Raw genomic sequence first — 16334 nt, 5'->3', positions numbered from 1 at the left:
GTTTTTAAACCTCATTATTTTCATCAACATGTAAGACAACGTTACAAAAAAAGAAATGTCGTCAAAACCACGTACAATGATAATCAAATATGATAAGCGTATCCAGCATAAAGTGTGGTCAGTAATAGAAGAGCCAGGGCTCTCCATGTAGACCATTCACAAGAAATATGTAAGTCCCAACTATTCAGTGATACGGAGACCAAAATGGCTGTGATGGAGCAAGTTGTGAATCCCTAAAGAGCTACATATTATTGGATTTTTCCATCAGAGCCTTCTGAATGTTAACTTCCCACCCGGTCTCAAGCGACTCAGAGATCATCCTCAGGTGGTAGAATGGAATGGTATATGAGTGAGACCAGGCCAAATAACCCACTCTGTACATACATTGTGTCTTACATGCTGTGGGTTTATGTAGTTTGGCCGTTTTACATTGTGTCTGTATGAATCCACATAAAATGAATTGTATGTGGCAGTGAAGTCACAGGCTGAATACCTACGCCAGCTGAAGGAAACCGTTTGCCCAGAAATTGAAGCTATTGTATTACTAGATTTTGCAGAAACTTATTCATTTGTGTGTCAGGATGCAATTCAAGGATTTCACCGGCACACTTCACAAGCAACACTCCACCCATTTGTTGTATATTTTAGGCAAGATGATTGTGACACTTTAAACTGTGTGAGCCTCTGTGTTATTAGCGATGCCCATGACCATTTAGCCATAACTGTGCATGCCTTCATTACGGTAGTTATAAAACACTTAGCGAAACTATTACCAAATTTGGAGTATGTTTACTACTTTATTGATGGTGCTAGTGCACAATAGAAGAACTGCAAAAACTTTTTGAACTTATGCTTCCATAAGGATGACTTCAACATTCAAGCAGAATGGAATTTTTTTGCCACATCTCATGGTAAGAGTTTGTGTGATGGCATTGGAGGGACAGTTAAACGTCTAGCGACCCACACCAGTCTGCAAGCAGTGGAAACCCATCACATCTTGACACCTTTGGACCTGTATAGCTGGGCAAATGAAAATGTACATGACATAAAGTTTTTTTACATGTCACAAAGCGAAATACAAGACTGCAAAACCAAGCTGCATAGCCGTCTAGAAACAGCAAAGACTGTGGCAGGAACACGTTCTCATCACGGATTTCGGCCTATTAGTAATGATGAGCTACACGTATATCGATTGTCATCCGACGGCATAAAGACAGCAGGAACCAGAGTTAGTGTCACTATGACCACAGTCACAAAAAATGTAGCCAAAAGTGATCTGCAACCTGGAACATACATAGCAGCAGTGTATGATAACATCTGGATGTGCTGGTACACTTCATGAAACGAAACCAATCAACAAATGTGCTGTCCTGGCCTTCAAGAGATAAGTGTTTTGTTCCTTTAATTCACATCCTCTGTGTAACAGAAGTGCCTACTATCCAAGGAAGTACTGGAAGGCAGTATACACTTTCTGCCGACACATTAAGGAAAATTACAGGCCGTTACAAGAAGTTCCAAACAAGGGAAAAATAATGATTGTTGACTCAACTTCAGTTATGGACTAAAGTTATGTTAAAGGTTTTAAATTTCATGGTTTCTTATGTTAATTATGTATGTGGTACAACAGTAATCGAGCATCAACTTCATTATTATTTTTTCTCCACTATAAAACAGAGTACCCTGATGATTTTATTTTTTTTGTGGTAGTAATGTATGCCTTTTTTTTTTAAAACACCCCCCAAAAATGGGATCCCTAATGTCTATTTGAACCTAGCGTTTTTAATTTTATTCAAAAAACATGCATTTTTGCCGTAACGCAAAACATGAGGCAGATAAAGTAATTTGGTTTAGATTTTTGAATTCAGGCGGAAGAGTTACCTTAGGGGTCCAAATTTTGTGGTGATTCCTTAATAAACACCCGTGATACTTCAAATAAACTGGATAAAGAAGCCACGATTAGTAAACTATTTAATAAATTGAAAAATCAATATTTAATCAACTAATTGTCAGACATTCGAGATAATTGGCAGAAATAGTTGTTTTGACATCCTCTCAACTAAAACATTTTCAAACAAGTCTGAGATGGGTGCTGGACACCCCTCGTTTAGCTGACATGGAATGACCCAGGGGTCCTCTGTCACAGGGATCACTCGCAAGTAGTTTCCTTAGGTGAGAGTGCTATGAGGCTAGAAGCGGGAGCAGTTTGCGGGGTTGCCAGCAGGAGCTCTGCTAACATCAGGCCATCCGATTCGGCTCCCAGGCCAAACCCCCGGGGTGCTGTTCTTTATGTATGTTTTTGCAGCTCCACTTCTGGATTGTGCAACTGAATTTGTCCTCTTTATCTTACTCTTCTTTCCAGACAGAGAAAAAAATGAGGTATGTTCAGAAACTAGTTTGGAGGGGCAACAGTTGCAAACTGAGTTGGCGGAACCAGCCTGGGCCAAATCTCTGACCCATGCAATTTCACACCTCAATGCAGAAACCTAGGAGCAGAGCAGGGACTTTCCCCCCTATCTCCCTTCTACAGCAGCCTCTGGGAGCTAAATGTCAACCCCAAGTCTCTGTCAGCATCCTTTGGGGTCTGCCTTTACAGCACCTGACAAGACTGCTTGGGCTTAGGGTCTGGCTAGGTTGGTGTGGATTCTAGTTCAGGTATCCTCTTCAGTGCAGAGGATTCGGACAACTGCCCCCACGTTTAGACCACAGAAGAAGTTAACTTTCTGGCTGTTCTACAGATTCTGGAAGGGTCTGATTCTGAGTTTTCTTCCAAGGAGAAAGGTGAAGTAGCAGAAAGTTCTGAAGCTGGGTTTTCCTCCTGTCCTGATGAGGATTCCAACAGGAAGCAGGGAGTGGATGATTTTGTGTGCACAGTCAGGCACACACTAGAGATTAAGAAAAGCGAGGAATCTGAATTTCAGATCTGTTCCCTCTTCCTTTCCCTCATCTTCTCAGTTGGAGGACCTGCTTCGCGAACCATGGGCTAGATTGGACCATAGACTTCAGGTCTCGCACAGATTGCAGTCCTTTTATCCTCTCCCTAGCAAAGATATGTGAAAATGGAAATCCTGCTCTCATAGTTCATCTATCCAAAACCACCATTATTCTAATTTTGAACACTGCTAGCTCATGGAAGAGCATGGATAGGCAAAGTGATACCACCCTTATAACAATTTACTGTGGCAGGGGCCTCTCTTAGACCCACCTTAACTTCGACTTTGGTCAGTAAAGGTAATGTGAGACGTGTTTGGAGCAATTGGTAGAGGGTCTGGAATGTGACAGACAACAATCAGATTTGCTCTAGCATATGCGTGAGGCCTCAAAATAGGGGAATCCACCAATGATATGAGGCTCATTGGTGCTAGAATTTAGACGACATGCCATCTGGCTTCGGAACTAGAAGGTGCATGCAAGGCCCAACAGTACTCTAGAGTTTTTTTCCGTCCAGATAAAATTCTGCCTGTTAAGGGCCCTAGATTTCTCTCCCCTTTTTTTCCCCAGTTCTCTATTCCCCAGGGAGAAAGTCAAAGAGGTAGACAGGCTTTAGTGTTCCAGTGTCCCTCATTGGATTCAGAGATAAATATATAACAAAAGTAGAAAAATCCTAATGAACACTGGTTTTTATAGAGATTACATACATGCTTATTGAAAAGGAAGTTAGAAGCGGATTTGTCAAAACAGGTTTACATTCCAGTCTGTATTGTTTTAACGTTAACTAGTATAATAGGTTATATAATAGAGATGAATATTTTGCTTATTGTAATTGAATTTTTCATTCATTGTAAATTGTGCCCCTGTTGGATATGGCTATTGTGTGTATCTCTGGTACTTGTCTGTAGCAGTTTAGTATTGTTTCCCTGATCTATTTTCCAGCTCTGATGACATGGATGGGCCTGTAGAGGACATAGGCAGCCGTTCCTGTGTTACTCGCTTTGTGAAGACTTTGCTGTCTATCATGGAGCATGGTGTGAAGCCTCACAGCAAGCATCTGACAGAGTACTTTGCCTTTCTTTATGAATTTGTCAAAATGGGAGAGGAAGAGGTAATTCTTCTTGTTCTTAGTGAATCTTTTATGTTTCATAAGTGTCTACGCTGATTACAAACTTCTCTTTTAGAGCCAGTTTTTGCTATCATTACAAGCCATATCAACCATGGTGCATTTCTACATGGGTACCAAAGGGCCTGAAAATGTAAGTATGTGAACTACCTTTTAGTTTAGTAAATTTATTTTGTGAAGCAAGTCGCTCTACATTTGTATTCACTGATGTGTGAGCTATTGGCTGTCCTATGCTGAAACACTACAAGATCCCAAAAGCGATTTCAACATTTCACTCTTATTAACACGGCTCACGACGGCCAATATTGTTTTAGTCATGTTTTGGGGAACTTTTATTTACCACGTCTATGAAATCTTTCATCATCTTAGTCCGCAAGAAATCATGTTTTTAGTTGTCTTTGTGTTGCAGCCGCAAGTTGAAGTATTATCTGAGGAAGAAGAAGGAGAGGAAGAGGAAGAAGAAGATATTCTTTCACTTGCTGAAGAAAAATACAGGCCAGCAGCTTTGGAAAAGATGATTGCTCTCATAGCTTTCCTAGTGGAACAGTCTCGTTCTGAGAGGTTGGATGATGGTTATTTCTTTCACTTACTAGCTGTTTCAGCAAACAATTGGAATCATAGTAAATGTAATCCACCTGTCTTTCTAGGAACAGCAAATCACAGGCATGAAAACCTAATGTTTCATTGCTGTTTTAAGATAAACCATATTTATAGATTAAGTTGCAAATTGGTTTCTTACTTTAAATTTTTGGGGGTTCCTGTCAACGTGTTTTAATGAGACACACATAGAGCCACATTATCAAAATTAGATTTGAAAGAACATCGTTTTAACTAACTCTCAAACTATAAAAAGCAAAAATGTTCAGATAATTTCCTCCAACTTTATATATACCCATTCAGCCCTGTCCATCAGACTGGGCCAACTGGCAGGTGCATTTGTCCTGGTTAACACACACAAACACACACACACACACACACACACACTCACACTCACACACTCTTTGTCTTTCTAAGGTTACTTACAGACAAGTAGATCTGATTGATTCATTTAGTAGGTGTTAATTAGATTTACCCAATATCACTTTGTGAGTGATACAAAATTCTAGAGTTGAATAATGATGAATAAATATGTTGTCATCAGCTGTCCATACTGCATGGGCTTAAGTGATTTGTCCCCATGATTTCTGAACATTATTTGAACAGCTCCTCTTAGTCTTAAACCCAACTGCTCTGCCCTCGCTGTGGAGACACCAGTGATAACCTCACAAGGTTTCCAGAGGAAATGGAGGGACATCTGTACATCACATGCTCAGCATTCTATATGAAATGCAGTGTAAATATGATTGACAGCCCAATTCCTGTGTGGATGTCTCTTGTGTTGATTCAAATGGGTATACATTTGTTCACAGGTACCTAAGCAGTTTAATGGGTTTGTTTTCTTGCATATTATGTAACTTAACTAATTAATGAAAACACCCTGTAACTGTATACACCAAATGTTTCTCAAACATGTACATGTTTGGTTGTTGTGTTTCCTTGAAAATCCAGTTTTATTCTTTAAGCAATACACTGCTTGGCTGTATCATTGCTAATCAGGAATTCACAATCTCTTAACATGTCATCTGCAAATAAAGGATTATATTATCAGTATTTGTTAATCAAGTGAGATGTATTTTCCCCCTTTTCTAGGCATCTTACTTTGTCCCAGAATGATATGGCGGCGTTGACAGGTGGAAAGGTAATAATTATTTTCTCTTTTTAATATATTTACATAAATGCATTTTAACTTTTTTTATTTTATTTATTTTCATTCAATGCAGGAGTTGTTTGCTGTACAGTTAGCAAATGATCAACTATGTTGCAAGTGTTTGGCGTTGCAAAGGGTGTCATGACATAATACCTTAATATATAAATGAATGACTCCATAATAAAATGTGTTTGTTTTCTAGGGCTTTCCTTTTCTGTTCCAACATATACGTGATGGAATTAATATCCGACAAACCTGTAATCTCATTTTCAGCCTTTGCCGGTACAACAACCGCCTTGCTGAGCATGTAAGTATAAGTGTGTCACAGGACACTTGAGAATGTAGAGTGCAGTTTTGGTTAAAAAAAAAAAAAAAAATGTTTATTTCCGTAATATTACTTCTCACCGACTGACGCGTTTCGTTCAGCTCTGCCAAACTTTCTCAAAGACAAGGGCCTTGTCTACTTACCTGCCAGTGTCGGCGGTTGCTTCTTCATTTAGCGAGTATCATTAAGCCATGATCTTTCTCTGAATTGTTTGTATTTCAGTCACTCGAGTGATTTATGTATTCTTGTGATCTGTATTACATTTTTATTAAATAATTGGATTTGCCATTCCCAGTTTGTATTGTTCTATTCTCCCATAGTGAGCTTAGCTTTAATATATTCATTGAAAGCCAGCGCTGTTAGTTTCTTTTTGTTTATGTTTCAATGTGTGGCACAAAACAGTGCTATAGCAGGACCCAGAGACAGTTTGTGCGGGCTGTGAAGTGGGAACTCAGGGAGTACAGTCCCAGGCTAGCACTGCAACCCAGATGGAGGAACAGGCATGGGCTAGTACGCAGGTGTTAAATGTCAGGTCCCGGAGGGACAGAGAGGCAAGGGGTTCTATTCCAATCTCTTCCTAGTCCCCTAACCAGATAGGTCCTTCCGTCCAATTGTGAACATCAGGGCTCTAAATCTACACCTTCGGGTGGACTATTTCCACATGGAATCCATCAGATCCGGGATCAACGGATTGAAATCACTGGAGTTCCTGTCGTCCATCGATATTTGAGATGCCTATCTGCACAATTCCCATGGAAAGGTCACCAATCACTGCAGGTTCACAGTGGAGGACTCCCATTATCAGTTTCGGGCTCTTCCCTTTAGCCTCTCCACAGCTCCAAAGGTGTTCACCAAGATCATGGCGATAATAGCCGCACTGCTGTACTCTAAGAGGGTCAGCATAATTTCTTACCTGGACAAACTGCTGATCAAGGCAGATTCGGACCAGCTACTGAGTGAACATCTGTTACCATTCGATTTCTGTAACAACATAGGTGGATATTAAATCTTCTAAAATCCCAACCGACTTCCTGTCAGTGGATGGTCTTCCTGGGTCTCATCTTGGATACCAGGTTGCAATAGATTATTCTTCCGGACACCAAAGTGCGCCCTCTTCAGAACTCTGTGCAATGAGTTCTGGCCTGCCTTCTGCCTTCCATGCTAGTATGCATGAAGCTTGTGGGCCAGATGGTCTCCATGTTCAAGACACTTCCCTTCGGGAGATTCCATTCACGCACCTTCAGTGGGGCCTGTTGAAGAAATGGACGGGCTCCACCGTTCACTTGTATTCCCAGTTCATCCAATTGTCTCAGGAATCCCGTCTATCCCTTAGCTGGTGGCTGATGAAGGATTTTCTGTCCACGGGCAGTTCCTTTGCCACATGGTCTTGGACCATTGTCACAACGGACACAGGCCTCCTAAGTTGGGGTGCCGTGGTGTTACACTTGCGCCTTCGGGGGACCTGTTAGCCTCAGGCAAACCTTGTTTCCCATAAATGTCTTGGAATTGAAGGCCATGTTGCTACAAGGAGCACAGCAAGTTCTGCAGGGTACTCTGTTACAACTCCAGTCCGACAATGCCACAGCTGTGGCATATGTAAATCATCAGTGAAGTACCAGAATTATGGGAGGCTTGCAAGTGGCAGCTCAGATTCTGGCTTGGGCAGACTACCTAAACAGACTCGAGATGCTGCCTGACGAGTGGTCCCTATGTCCGGAGGTTTTTTCAGTTGCTGGCCCGGAGGTGGGGTCTGCCCGACATCGACCTGATAACCACTTGCCTGTTGTAAGGAGAAGTTAAGTTCTGCTCGAGAACCAGGGATCCTCTGGCTTTAGCAGTGAACACAATGACCATGCACTGGGATATCTGTTCCTTCCATGCCAATTCTGGCCCGAGAACTCAGACGAGTGAAACAAGGAGACTACCTGTGATCCTGGTGGCTCCACATTGGCCACGTCGGGTCTGGTTCGCAGACATACTGCGACTGACAAACGAGCAAGGGCAGCGTCTACCGCTTCACGACGAATGGCTGCTACAAGGCCCTCTTCGGTTCCAGGACCTTCGTCGGCTGGCTTTAACGGTGTGGCTATTTAAGCCATTCTTTGATGGGCAAAAGGTTTATCACCAGAGTCGTGGACGCTATGTTGCAAGCTAGGAAGCCGGCTTATGCCCACATTTATCACAGAGTGTGGCATATTTACATTAGGTGGTGTGAGCATCGTTCTTGCCACACAGGAGCTTTTGGACTTCCTAGTCTCTTCGCCTTTCTCCAAGGTGGTTTGTCCGCAGGTCTTAGACTCAGCTCTCTGAGATTCCATGCATCGACCGTCTATTTCCAGAAGAAAATTGCAGAGTTACCAGAAGTGAGGATTTTTCTTCGGGGGGGGGGGGGGGGTCTTGCATATCCAGCCTCCTTACATTCTGCCCACAGCTCCCTGGGATCTGAACTTGGTGCTAACTGTTCTTCAGAGTGCGCCTTTGAACTGTTGAGTTGAGGTTGCTCACATGGAAGGTGGTTTTTCTCTTGGCCATAGTATCTGCATGTAGTGTGTTAGAACTTTACACCTTTTTTTGCCGCACACCTATGATAGGGCTGTTCTGCAGATGGTTCCTTCTTTTCAACCTAAAGTGGTTTCAGGTTCACCTGAATCAGAAGATCACAGTGCGGGATGGATCTTTGGGCTTACGTTTTGAGGAATCCTTGGATGTTGTTCGTGCCCTTTGCATATATGTTAAACAAACTACGTACATTTGCAAGACCGATTCCCTCCTTGTGCTGTTGCAGGCTTATAAGAGGGGACAACTGGCTACTAAGCAGACTATTGCTTGGTGGATCATATCCACAATTAGGCAGTCCTGTATCATGACAGATTGGTCTGTATTAGGCCATATTGCATTCCACCCTCTCAGTGGGTGCTTCTTGGGCTGTATAAAATGGAGTTTCAGTGGATCAGCTTTGCGGAGCGGCCGCCTGATCCTCTGTCCATACCTTTACTAAGTTTAAAGTTTTTGCATCCTCTGATGCCAGTTGTGGCCGCAGTGTTTTGCGTGCCAAGCTATCAGAGTGGTCCCTCCATTAGGGGGCTGCTTTAGAACGTCCCCATGGTAGCAGTGTCCCACAGATGGACTCAAAGAAAAGGATTTATCGTAAGTCTAAGAATCCTCCTATTTGACCATCTACTCTACAAAAAAAATGACAGTTTTTCTTGAGTGTTCACTGTCAAATTAATTGCAGATTACAGGAAGTTTGGACAGAATAGTGTCAAATTGAGAATATGTAAAGTTGCTTGCACTTACATGCGTTTCCATTTCTCTTTTCTTTTAGATTGCATCAATGCTTTTCACATCTATAGCGAAGCTGACCCCTGAGGTATGCAACATATTAATTACAACAAATCTCTTGTTTAAGGTTGAGGACAAAATTTGCATTTAAATTTAAGTTAATAAAATCGAATATTTTTGTTTTTCTGGTATATGAGCTAAAGCAGTCTGCTGTGCTTGACTGCTCTGTGTTATGTATCTTACTTGCACTTTCTGTCTGTCAACCTTTGTCTGCCTTTATGAGCAAACTGTCCTGAATTCTGAATGTTCAGAGAAGTCTCATTCTGAAGAGGATATAGATTTAATGGTTGTTTTTAATGTTCCCTGTGTTTTAGTGGCCGTTACTGTGTATGTAGCACAGTTGAAGCTGTAGGAATTAGGTTTTCTATTGTAAAAGTAAAATTTTTTAAATATCAGTAATAGCATTAGTATATTAAATAACTGATAATTTAGATCTTCACCTTTTAGCCTTACTGTATATGTTAGACACCAATATTGTTCAGTGTAATGGGTAAAATTACCCCTATGCTGTAGTAAATACAATTTTTTGAAAGTGAAATAAAGTTGTGCCACCTTATATTGCAGGCTGCCAATCCTTTCTTCAAGCTGCTGACCATGATCATGGAGTTTGCTGGTGGGCCCCCAGGAATGCCTCCTTTTGCATCTTATATTTTACAAAGAATATGGGAGGTAAAATTTATATATGGAAATACACATGTGTAAATAGGGACGCAAAAAATACCCAGCAACTTCATTTTGAAACAATTGATTTCCCCTCCTGTTTGTAAGGTGATTGAGTACAACCCATCTCAGTGCCTGGATTGGCTGGCAGTACAAACCCCTCGAAACAAGCTGGCACATAGCTGGGTATTACAAAATATGGAAAACTGGGTGGAGCGCTTCCTGCTGGCACACAACTACCCAAGAGTGAGAACATGTAAGTTACGTTTTATTGATTGTCCAGCTTTACATGACATTAATTGCAGCAAAACCATTTAGGAGTCCCTTCCTTAAAAACACACGTAACACTATTTCATTATTTTCTGTTGGTACTTGTCTGATGTAAATGTTAACAGATGGATTTATAATCATATTTACATTGTGGTACACATAGCTTCTGCAGAAGGCTATTGTTTTTGTCCTGCAATCTTTTGACCTTCTCTCAATATACTTCAGTCAGTGTTATTTGTGTGTTAATCCTCTCACAATACAACAACTTGGGGCGTGGTATAGTGGTGTTATTTATGGCGATTCAGGACGTCATTGGGCGTGGCCCTGTCTGGAAGGGTTTGGTTAGAGAGCCCGTTTAAGCCTCAGTGTCCTTCTGTACTAGTTGAAAATTACAAATATTTCCGGATATAGTGTTTTTAAAGAGAAGTGTCTGTCCAATCTAGAATTTGACGCAAGGCAGGCGCGCTCTTGTAGGGAAAGCTATAGAACTATCTATTTTGCCACTTTGGAAATGAGAGCTTACCCATTCGTTAAAAGCATACACAAAACCATGTACTTTATCCTCACTTTTAATATATCATTCCAAGTGTGTTCTCAAAGCTACCTTGCAGCATAGCGTAGTATGCACTTAAGTGTTCCCATAAAACCCTATTATATTTTTCCATTAGGTCATGCATGTAAATTGGGCAGACAATGTTAAAATTGACACAAAACAGGGCATTGTTTCAACTGCTGGATTTAAAGTATCTCTATTAGACTTTAAGAACAAGCATTGAACATGCTATTACAGGCTTAGTAATCTGTATTCGAGTTCTCTGGACAAGTTTTGTAAAGTAATGTGGGCCCTTGGATTCAATCCTTCCAAACAATCATCCTTGATAACCAAGTGTTCAGAAATTTGTTTATTGTTGATATAAATGTGTTATTGCTGTCAACTATTGCAGTCTTAGTATTGAGGTATACTTTATAACTCCTCGCCCCTCCTCACCCACCCCTCTTCCCCATCTAACCCTATTATAGCTTTTTTTTTTTTTCTTCTCTGTGGTTGTGGAGTTTTTTTTTTTGGTTTCTATTTTGAACACTATAACTTGTTTTAAAAAAAAGTCTGTGGTTGTCACACATTTTATTTACTTTTACAGCTGCAGCCTACCTATTGGTATCACTGATTCCAAGCAACTCCTTTCGTCAGATGTTCAGATCCACGCGCTCTCTTCACATTCCCACACGAGACCTGCCTCTTAGTCCAGATACAACAGTGGTACTCCACCAGGTGTACAATGTCCTCCTGGGCCTCCTTTCTAGAGCAAAGCTCTATGTTGATGCTGCTGTGCATGGTACCACAAAGCTGGTGCCCTATTTTAGCTTCATGACTTACTGTTTGATTTCCAAAACGGAAAAGCTAATGTTCTCCACGTATTTTATGGATCTGTGGAACCTCTTCCAGCCCAAGCTGTCTGAGCCAGCCATAGCAACAAACCATAACAAGCAAGCTCTCCTTTCCTTCTGGTACAATGTCTGTGTTGATTGTCCTGAGAATGTGCGCCTTATTGTTCAGAACCCTGTGGTCACTAAGAATATTGCCTTTAACTATATCTTGGCTGATCATGATGACCAAGATGTAGTGCTCTTCAACCGTGGCATGCTGCCAGCTTATTATGGTATTCTTCGCATGTGCTGTGAACAGTCTCCTGCCTTCACTCGACAACTTGCCTCACACCAGAACATTCAGTGGGCCTTTAAAAATCTCACTCCACATGCCAGCCAATACCCTGCGGTAAGAGTGAAAAACAGCATGTTCATTCAATGTTAACAGGACTTTGTATTAAAAATTTTAAAAACTTGTCTAAGCTGGGTATAACAGGGGCACCTCTACCTTTTACAACACTGTTACCGCTTTTATTTATGGCATTTCTATAAATTATTTAAGTAGAATAACCTGTGCCCCTTAAAAAAAGCAATGTAAAAATACACTATTCTCTCAAGTGTTTCAGTTTATTTTAAAATCATAATCACTTATTAACATCACTTACGAACATATATTTTAGCATCAGTGCAGATAAATTAAATCATACTTGGGAATATGTCTGGACAGCCCAGGGACATCCAGATAGGAGCAATGCAATATTTTTGCTTTTCATCTGGCAGTCCTCTTGCTTAACATTATCTTGTGTTCCTGTCCAGGCCGTGGAAGAGTTGTTTAACCTCATGCAGCTCTTTGTAGCTCAGAGACCGGACATGAGAGAGGAGGAGTTAGAGGATATCAAACAGTTTAAGAAAACTACCATAAGCTGTTATTTACGTTGCTTAGACGGCCGCTCTTGCTGGACAACATTAATAAGGTAAGATAATAGCATTATTACCAAGGTTAGCCCTTGCATTGCCATAAACATATGTATGTCTTTGCCTCTTAACTCTCTGCTCTTTCACTACACTACTAATCACAGTCAGCGGCTATGATTAAAGAAACGCCAAACTCCCAAATTAAAATGTTCATATATAAACTATGAAGGCAAAATACACTGTTCAGTGTTAGCCTGACATTATACTGCAGCTCTTCTCCTACTTAAACCAGATCTCAGTGCCCTAATGGGATTTCATACAATTCAAACAGCTGAGAATGCAGCTATTTGAAATAATGCCTATTTAATGCCTATAAATAAAAAATATATTTAGTCAACTGTGGTATCAAAGGAAAGCTGCAACTGCCCTGAATAAAAAAGTTATTCCAGGCTATACCGATGCACTGCTAAATAGTGAAAATCAGTCTGGCCCTACTTACAGAACAACATCTGGTGCTGTTGGGGTTAAAGGATAACCACACACATTATGATTGCCCCATCTCTACCCCATGTAGAAATTCAGTCCATCACACCCTTGCTGGTTTTTGTGCCAGCAATGCCTGTAATTACAAAGTGTAGGTTTACCTCTGGACCAGGATTTGAAGCTCCTGTTGTCTTTAGGTACCGATATCTTCCCCTCAGGATTCAGTTTTATTTCATCCTGCTGTGCGTTGATTAGGACAGGGTACTCCATCCTCCCAGTAGTAATTATATTTAGGTTCTATAATGTTTATTTTTGAGTGGGTTCATTTACCTTTCATAAGGACTGAAATTGACTATTTCATCCATGCCACATTGTCAGGATGGTTTAGCATGTGTCAGATTTGATAATGATGGAGCTTATGGTCACACAGATTCTGCATTGGCTGGGTCTCATATCTTCATACCCAAACTGTATTAATTTCTAGCATGGATAACTAATTATTATTGCTTCATCCAGACAGATTTCAACAATGTTTTTCTTTCTTATCTTGATGATGATCTGCTTCTATACTTCTAAAGGAATGCTAAATGGAAACTTAATTTTGAGTGATGGAGATGATTGTATAAGGAGAGAGAATTTCCTTCACTACTTGTTTATTGAGCGTATAGGCCTGTAAGAAAGGGATATGGTAACAAAAATAGTTTTCTATTTTGCATATGAGCTGAATGCTGCCTAGTCTAAATTTCAATGGCTGTTGGAGTTTTTCACAGCTCTTGGTTGTACAGATACCACTGCCATCCAATCTGGTACCTCATTCACTACACTGCCATCCCGTCTCTAGAGTATCCTTAGTCCAGATTTACAATGATACAAAATAAAGGTGACTTTCCTAAGCGAGAGACCCCCAGAGGTCTGCTACACAGGACAAGAGATGGCTGTGCAAGAATATTTCTCTTTCCTGCCATTGGGGGACACTGCGAGACATTGGGGTATAGTAGTGGGTCCAGGAGTCTTTGTCACTTTATCTACTAGTAGATCTTTGCTCTCCTCCCCTACTATGCCCATCCTCTCCTGTGAATTCCTCAGTTTCTTTAAAGTGACTAGTAGCAAAGGTCACTAGGGTATGGGCTCCTGCCTATACCAAGTTAGATTTATAGTTTACACGTTTTTATTTTTATTTCCCTATAGGTGCATCGCGGGGCTCGATCTCAAGACCCAGGTGAGTGAACAAGACTTGGCTCTGCTCACTCCGGGTCCCGCAGAAGGTAAGAAGCAGCTGAGGCTCACTGTCTGGCACCTCTGTCGGCATTCCCCTAGAGAACGAGCATTACAGAGGGCAATTTTGGGGCACCACAGTTTATTTCTGGCCAGAAGCTGGATCCATATGTGGAGAGCACAGTAATTGGGATTACTCGATCCCGCAGCCCCAGCCCCGCTAGCGGACAAGGGAGTGAAGCTGCATCAGCCTCTCCTCCCGGACCACTGTTCATACCGGCAAGTCCCCCGCTCAATCCCCTCAGCAACGAGCCGAAGGGGGATGGTAAGCATCGCTCACACTCCTTAGGAGGTGAGAGAGGATGCAGGATACGGCACACGCACCTGGGCTAATTAACATAGCGTGCGCCGAGCGAACACAGTGGCCATGTTGAAGGAGGCACTATCACAGGAGACAGGAAGCGGGCGGCAACATAGAGACAGGAAGAGGAGGCGGTATAGACAGACTTCCTTCCTCTCAGTCATTTCCGGCCACAATCTGGATTCTGCCTGCACGTGGAGACACAGGGACACCACCGGACTCTCCTACTCTGCCTCTCCTCTGCTGACACGCTCGGCTATCGGTACAGGCTGGTGCCTATTAAGCATACAAACGAAGGTTTTTTTGTTATTATAGAACTGTGATTTTATTGCACTCTTGTTCTTTCACAGACAGCACTGTACCTTATATGATTAGAGGAGGGGTGCTTTGACATTCTAGGACTACCGTGTATAGAGACTCGGTGGGTTTCCTAGCTTAACAGCCATCAGCCTTTAATTTCATTAATACTGTATTATCTTAAGTTCCTTAAGAAAGGACAATGGCTGAGAAGGGGACAGCAAAAAGCAAGGGACACTTTGTAGCTTCTGCGTTGTATTATACTTGTGCCAAATGTAATACTAAATTTTCAGTTGGACAGACAGACCGTAACGCCCTTTGCGCAGCCTGTACCGCTGACGCCCAGGCGCGAAAAGGTTCAACCCAGGAGGCGTCTACAGCAGTGGAAGAACCGCTTTGGCTACGATCCTTCTTATCAACCGTGAAAAGACTAGCTAACCCCATGCTGCGGGTAGCAGAGGTACGTGAAAGCTCCACTCCACTCACTATCATACACAGTCATGCTGATGAAAACTCAGCCCCACAGACAGGGGCAGCCCTCAGGGAAGATAGATTAATGTCTATTACTCATAGGGGCAAGAGGAATCAGATTTCACCTCACCTGAGGAAGGAGAGTTAGAGTTAGACCCAGAGGGTGAGGACCACCATGACTATGATGCAGCCTCGGCAAATAGTGTGGATAGTCTCATTATAGGGATCAGGCATACATTGGGGTTTGCTGAACCTGAGCCCTCGGCACCCACAGGGGTCTCCCTTTTTAAGAGAACAAAGGCACAATTACCAGCATTTCCACATTCACCAGAAATGTTGGAGATTATAGCTGAGGCCTGGCAAAAGTTCAATTAGCAGTTTATGATGCCGTCCAGATTCAGATCCCTGTACCCCTTGCCACCAGAGGAGGCGGTAAAATGGGAAGCTTTACCTAGGGTAGATACCCCAGTAGCACGGCTAGCGTCATCCTCGGCCATTCTCGTTCAGGAGCGGATAGCCCTTAAGGCTCGCACTGATAAAAAGTGCGACTTGGCGCTCCGTTCAGCATACACTGCAATCAGCAGTTTGTTTAGACCAAACTTGGCTGGAGCATGGGCTATCAAAGCCATTAAACTATGGACGGAGGAATTAATTAGAGGCCTTAAGAACAACACTCCTCGTACGGAGCTCTTAGACGTAGCGGAGCACGTCCTAGAGACGTCCGAGTATGTAGCAAATGCCCACAGAGACACCGTATCTGTTAATGCTAGGTCCTCTGCACTTGTAGTGGCGGCTCCCCGTAGCCTATGGCTTAGATTGTGGGCGGTAG

The 16334-nt window shown here is 42.1% G+C and overlaps 1 protein-coding gene across 3 annotated transcripts in view; it reads left to right on the top strand.

The window, feature by feature from the left end:
- Positions 1-16334, top strand: part of USP34 (ubiquitin specific peptidase 34) — a 166672-nt gene that overhangs the window by 134125 nt on the left and 16213 nt on the right. For all 3 annotated transcript variants that reach the window (XM_075203870.1, XM_075203869.1, XM_075203868.1), the window contains 10 exons: positions 3871-4039; positions 4113-4187; positions 4464-4615; positions 5744-5792; positions 6004-6108; positions 9452-9496; positions 10033-10137; positions 10237-10384; positions 11538-12172; positions 12580-12737. In XM_075203870.1, the coding sequence (XP_075059971.1) occupies positions 3871-4039; positions 4113-4187; positions 4464-4615; positions 5744-5792; positions 6004-6108; positions 9452-9496; positions 10033-10137; positions 10237-10384; positions 11538-12172; positions 12580-12737 (1641 nt within the window). The remainder of the gene's footprint in view (positions 1-3870; positions 4040-4112; positions 4188-4463; positions 4616-5743; positions 5793-6003; positions 6109-9451; positions 9497-10032; positions 10138-10236; positions 10385-11537; positions 12173-12579; positions 12738-16334) is intronic.

This window comes from Mixophyes fleayi, chromosome 3 (genome assembly GCF_038048845.1).
Source record: "Mixophyes fleayi isolate aMixFle1 chromosome 3, aMixFle1.hap1, whole genome shotgun sequence".
NCBI classification, from domain to species: Eukaryota; Metazoa; Chordata; class Amphibia; order Anura; family Limnodynastidae; genus Mixophyes; species Mixophyes fleayi.
Note: the sequence above shows the minus strand (reverse complement) of the source record. Positions and strands in the feature narration are given on the sequence as shown.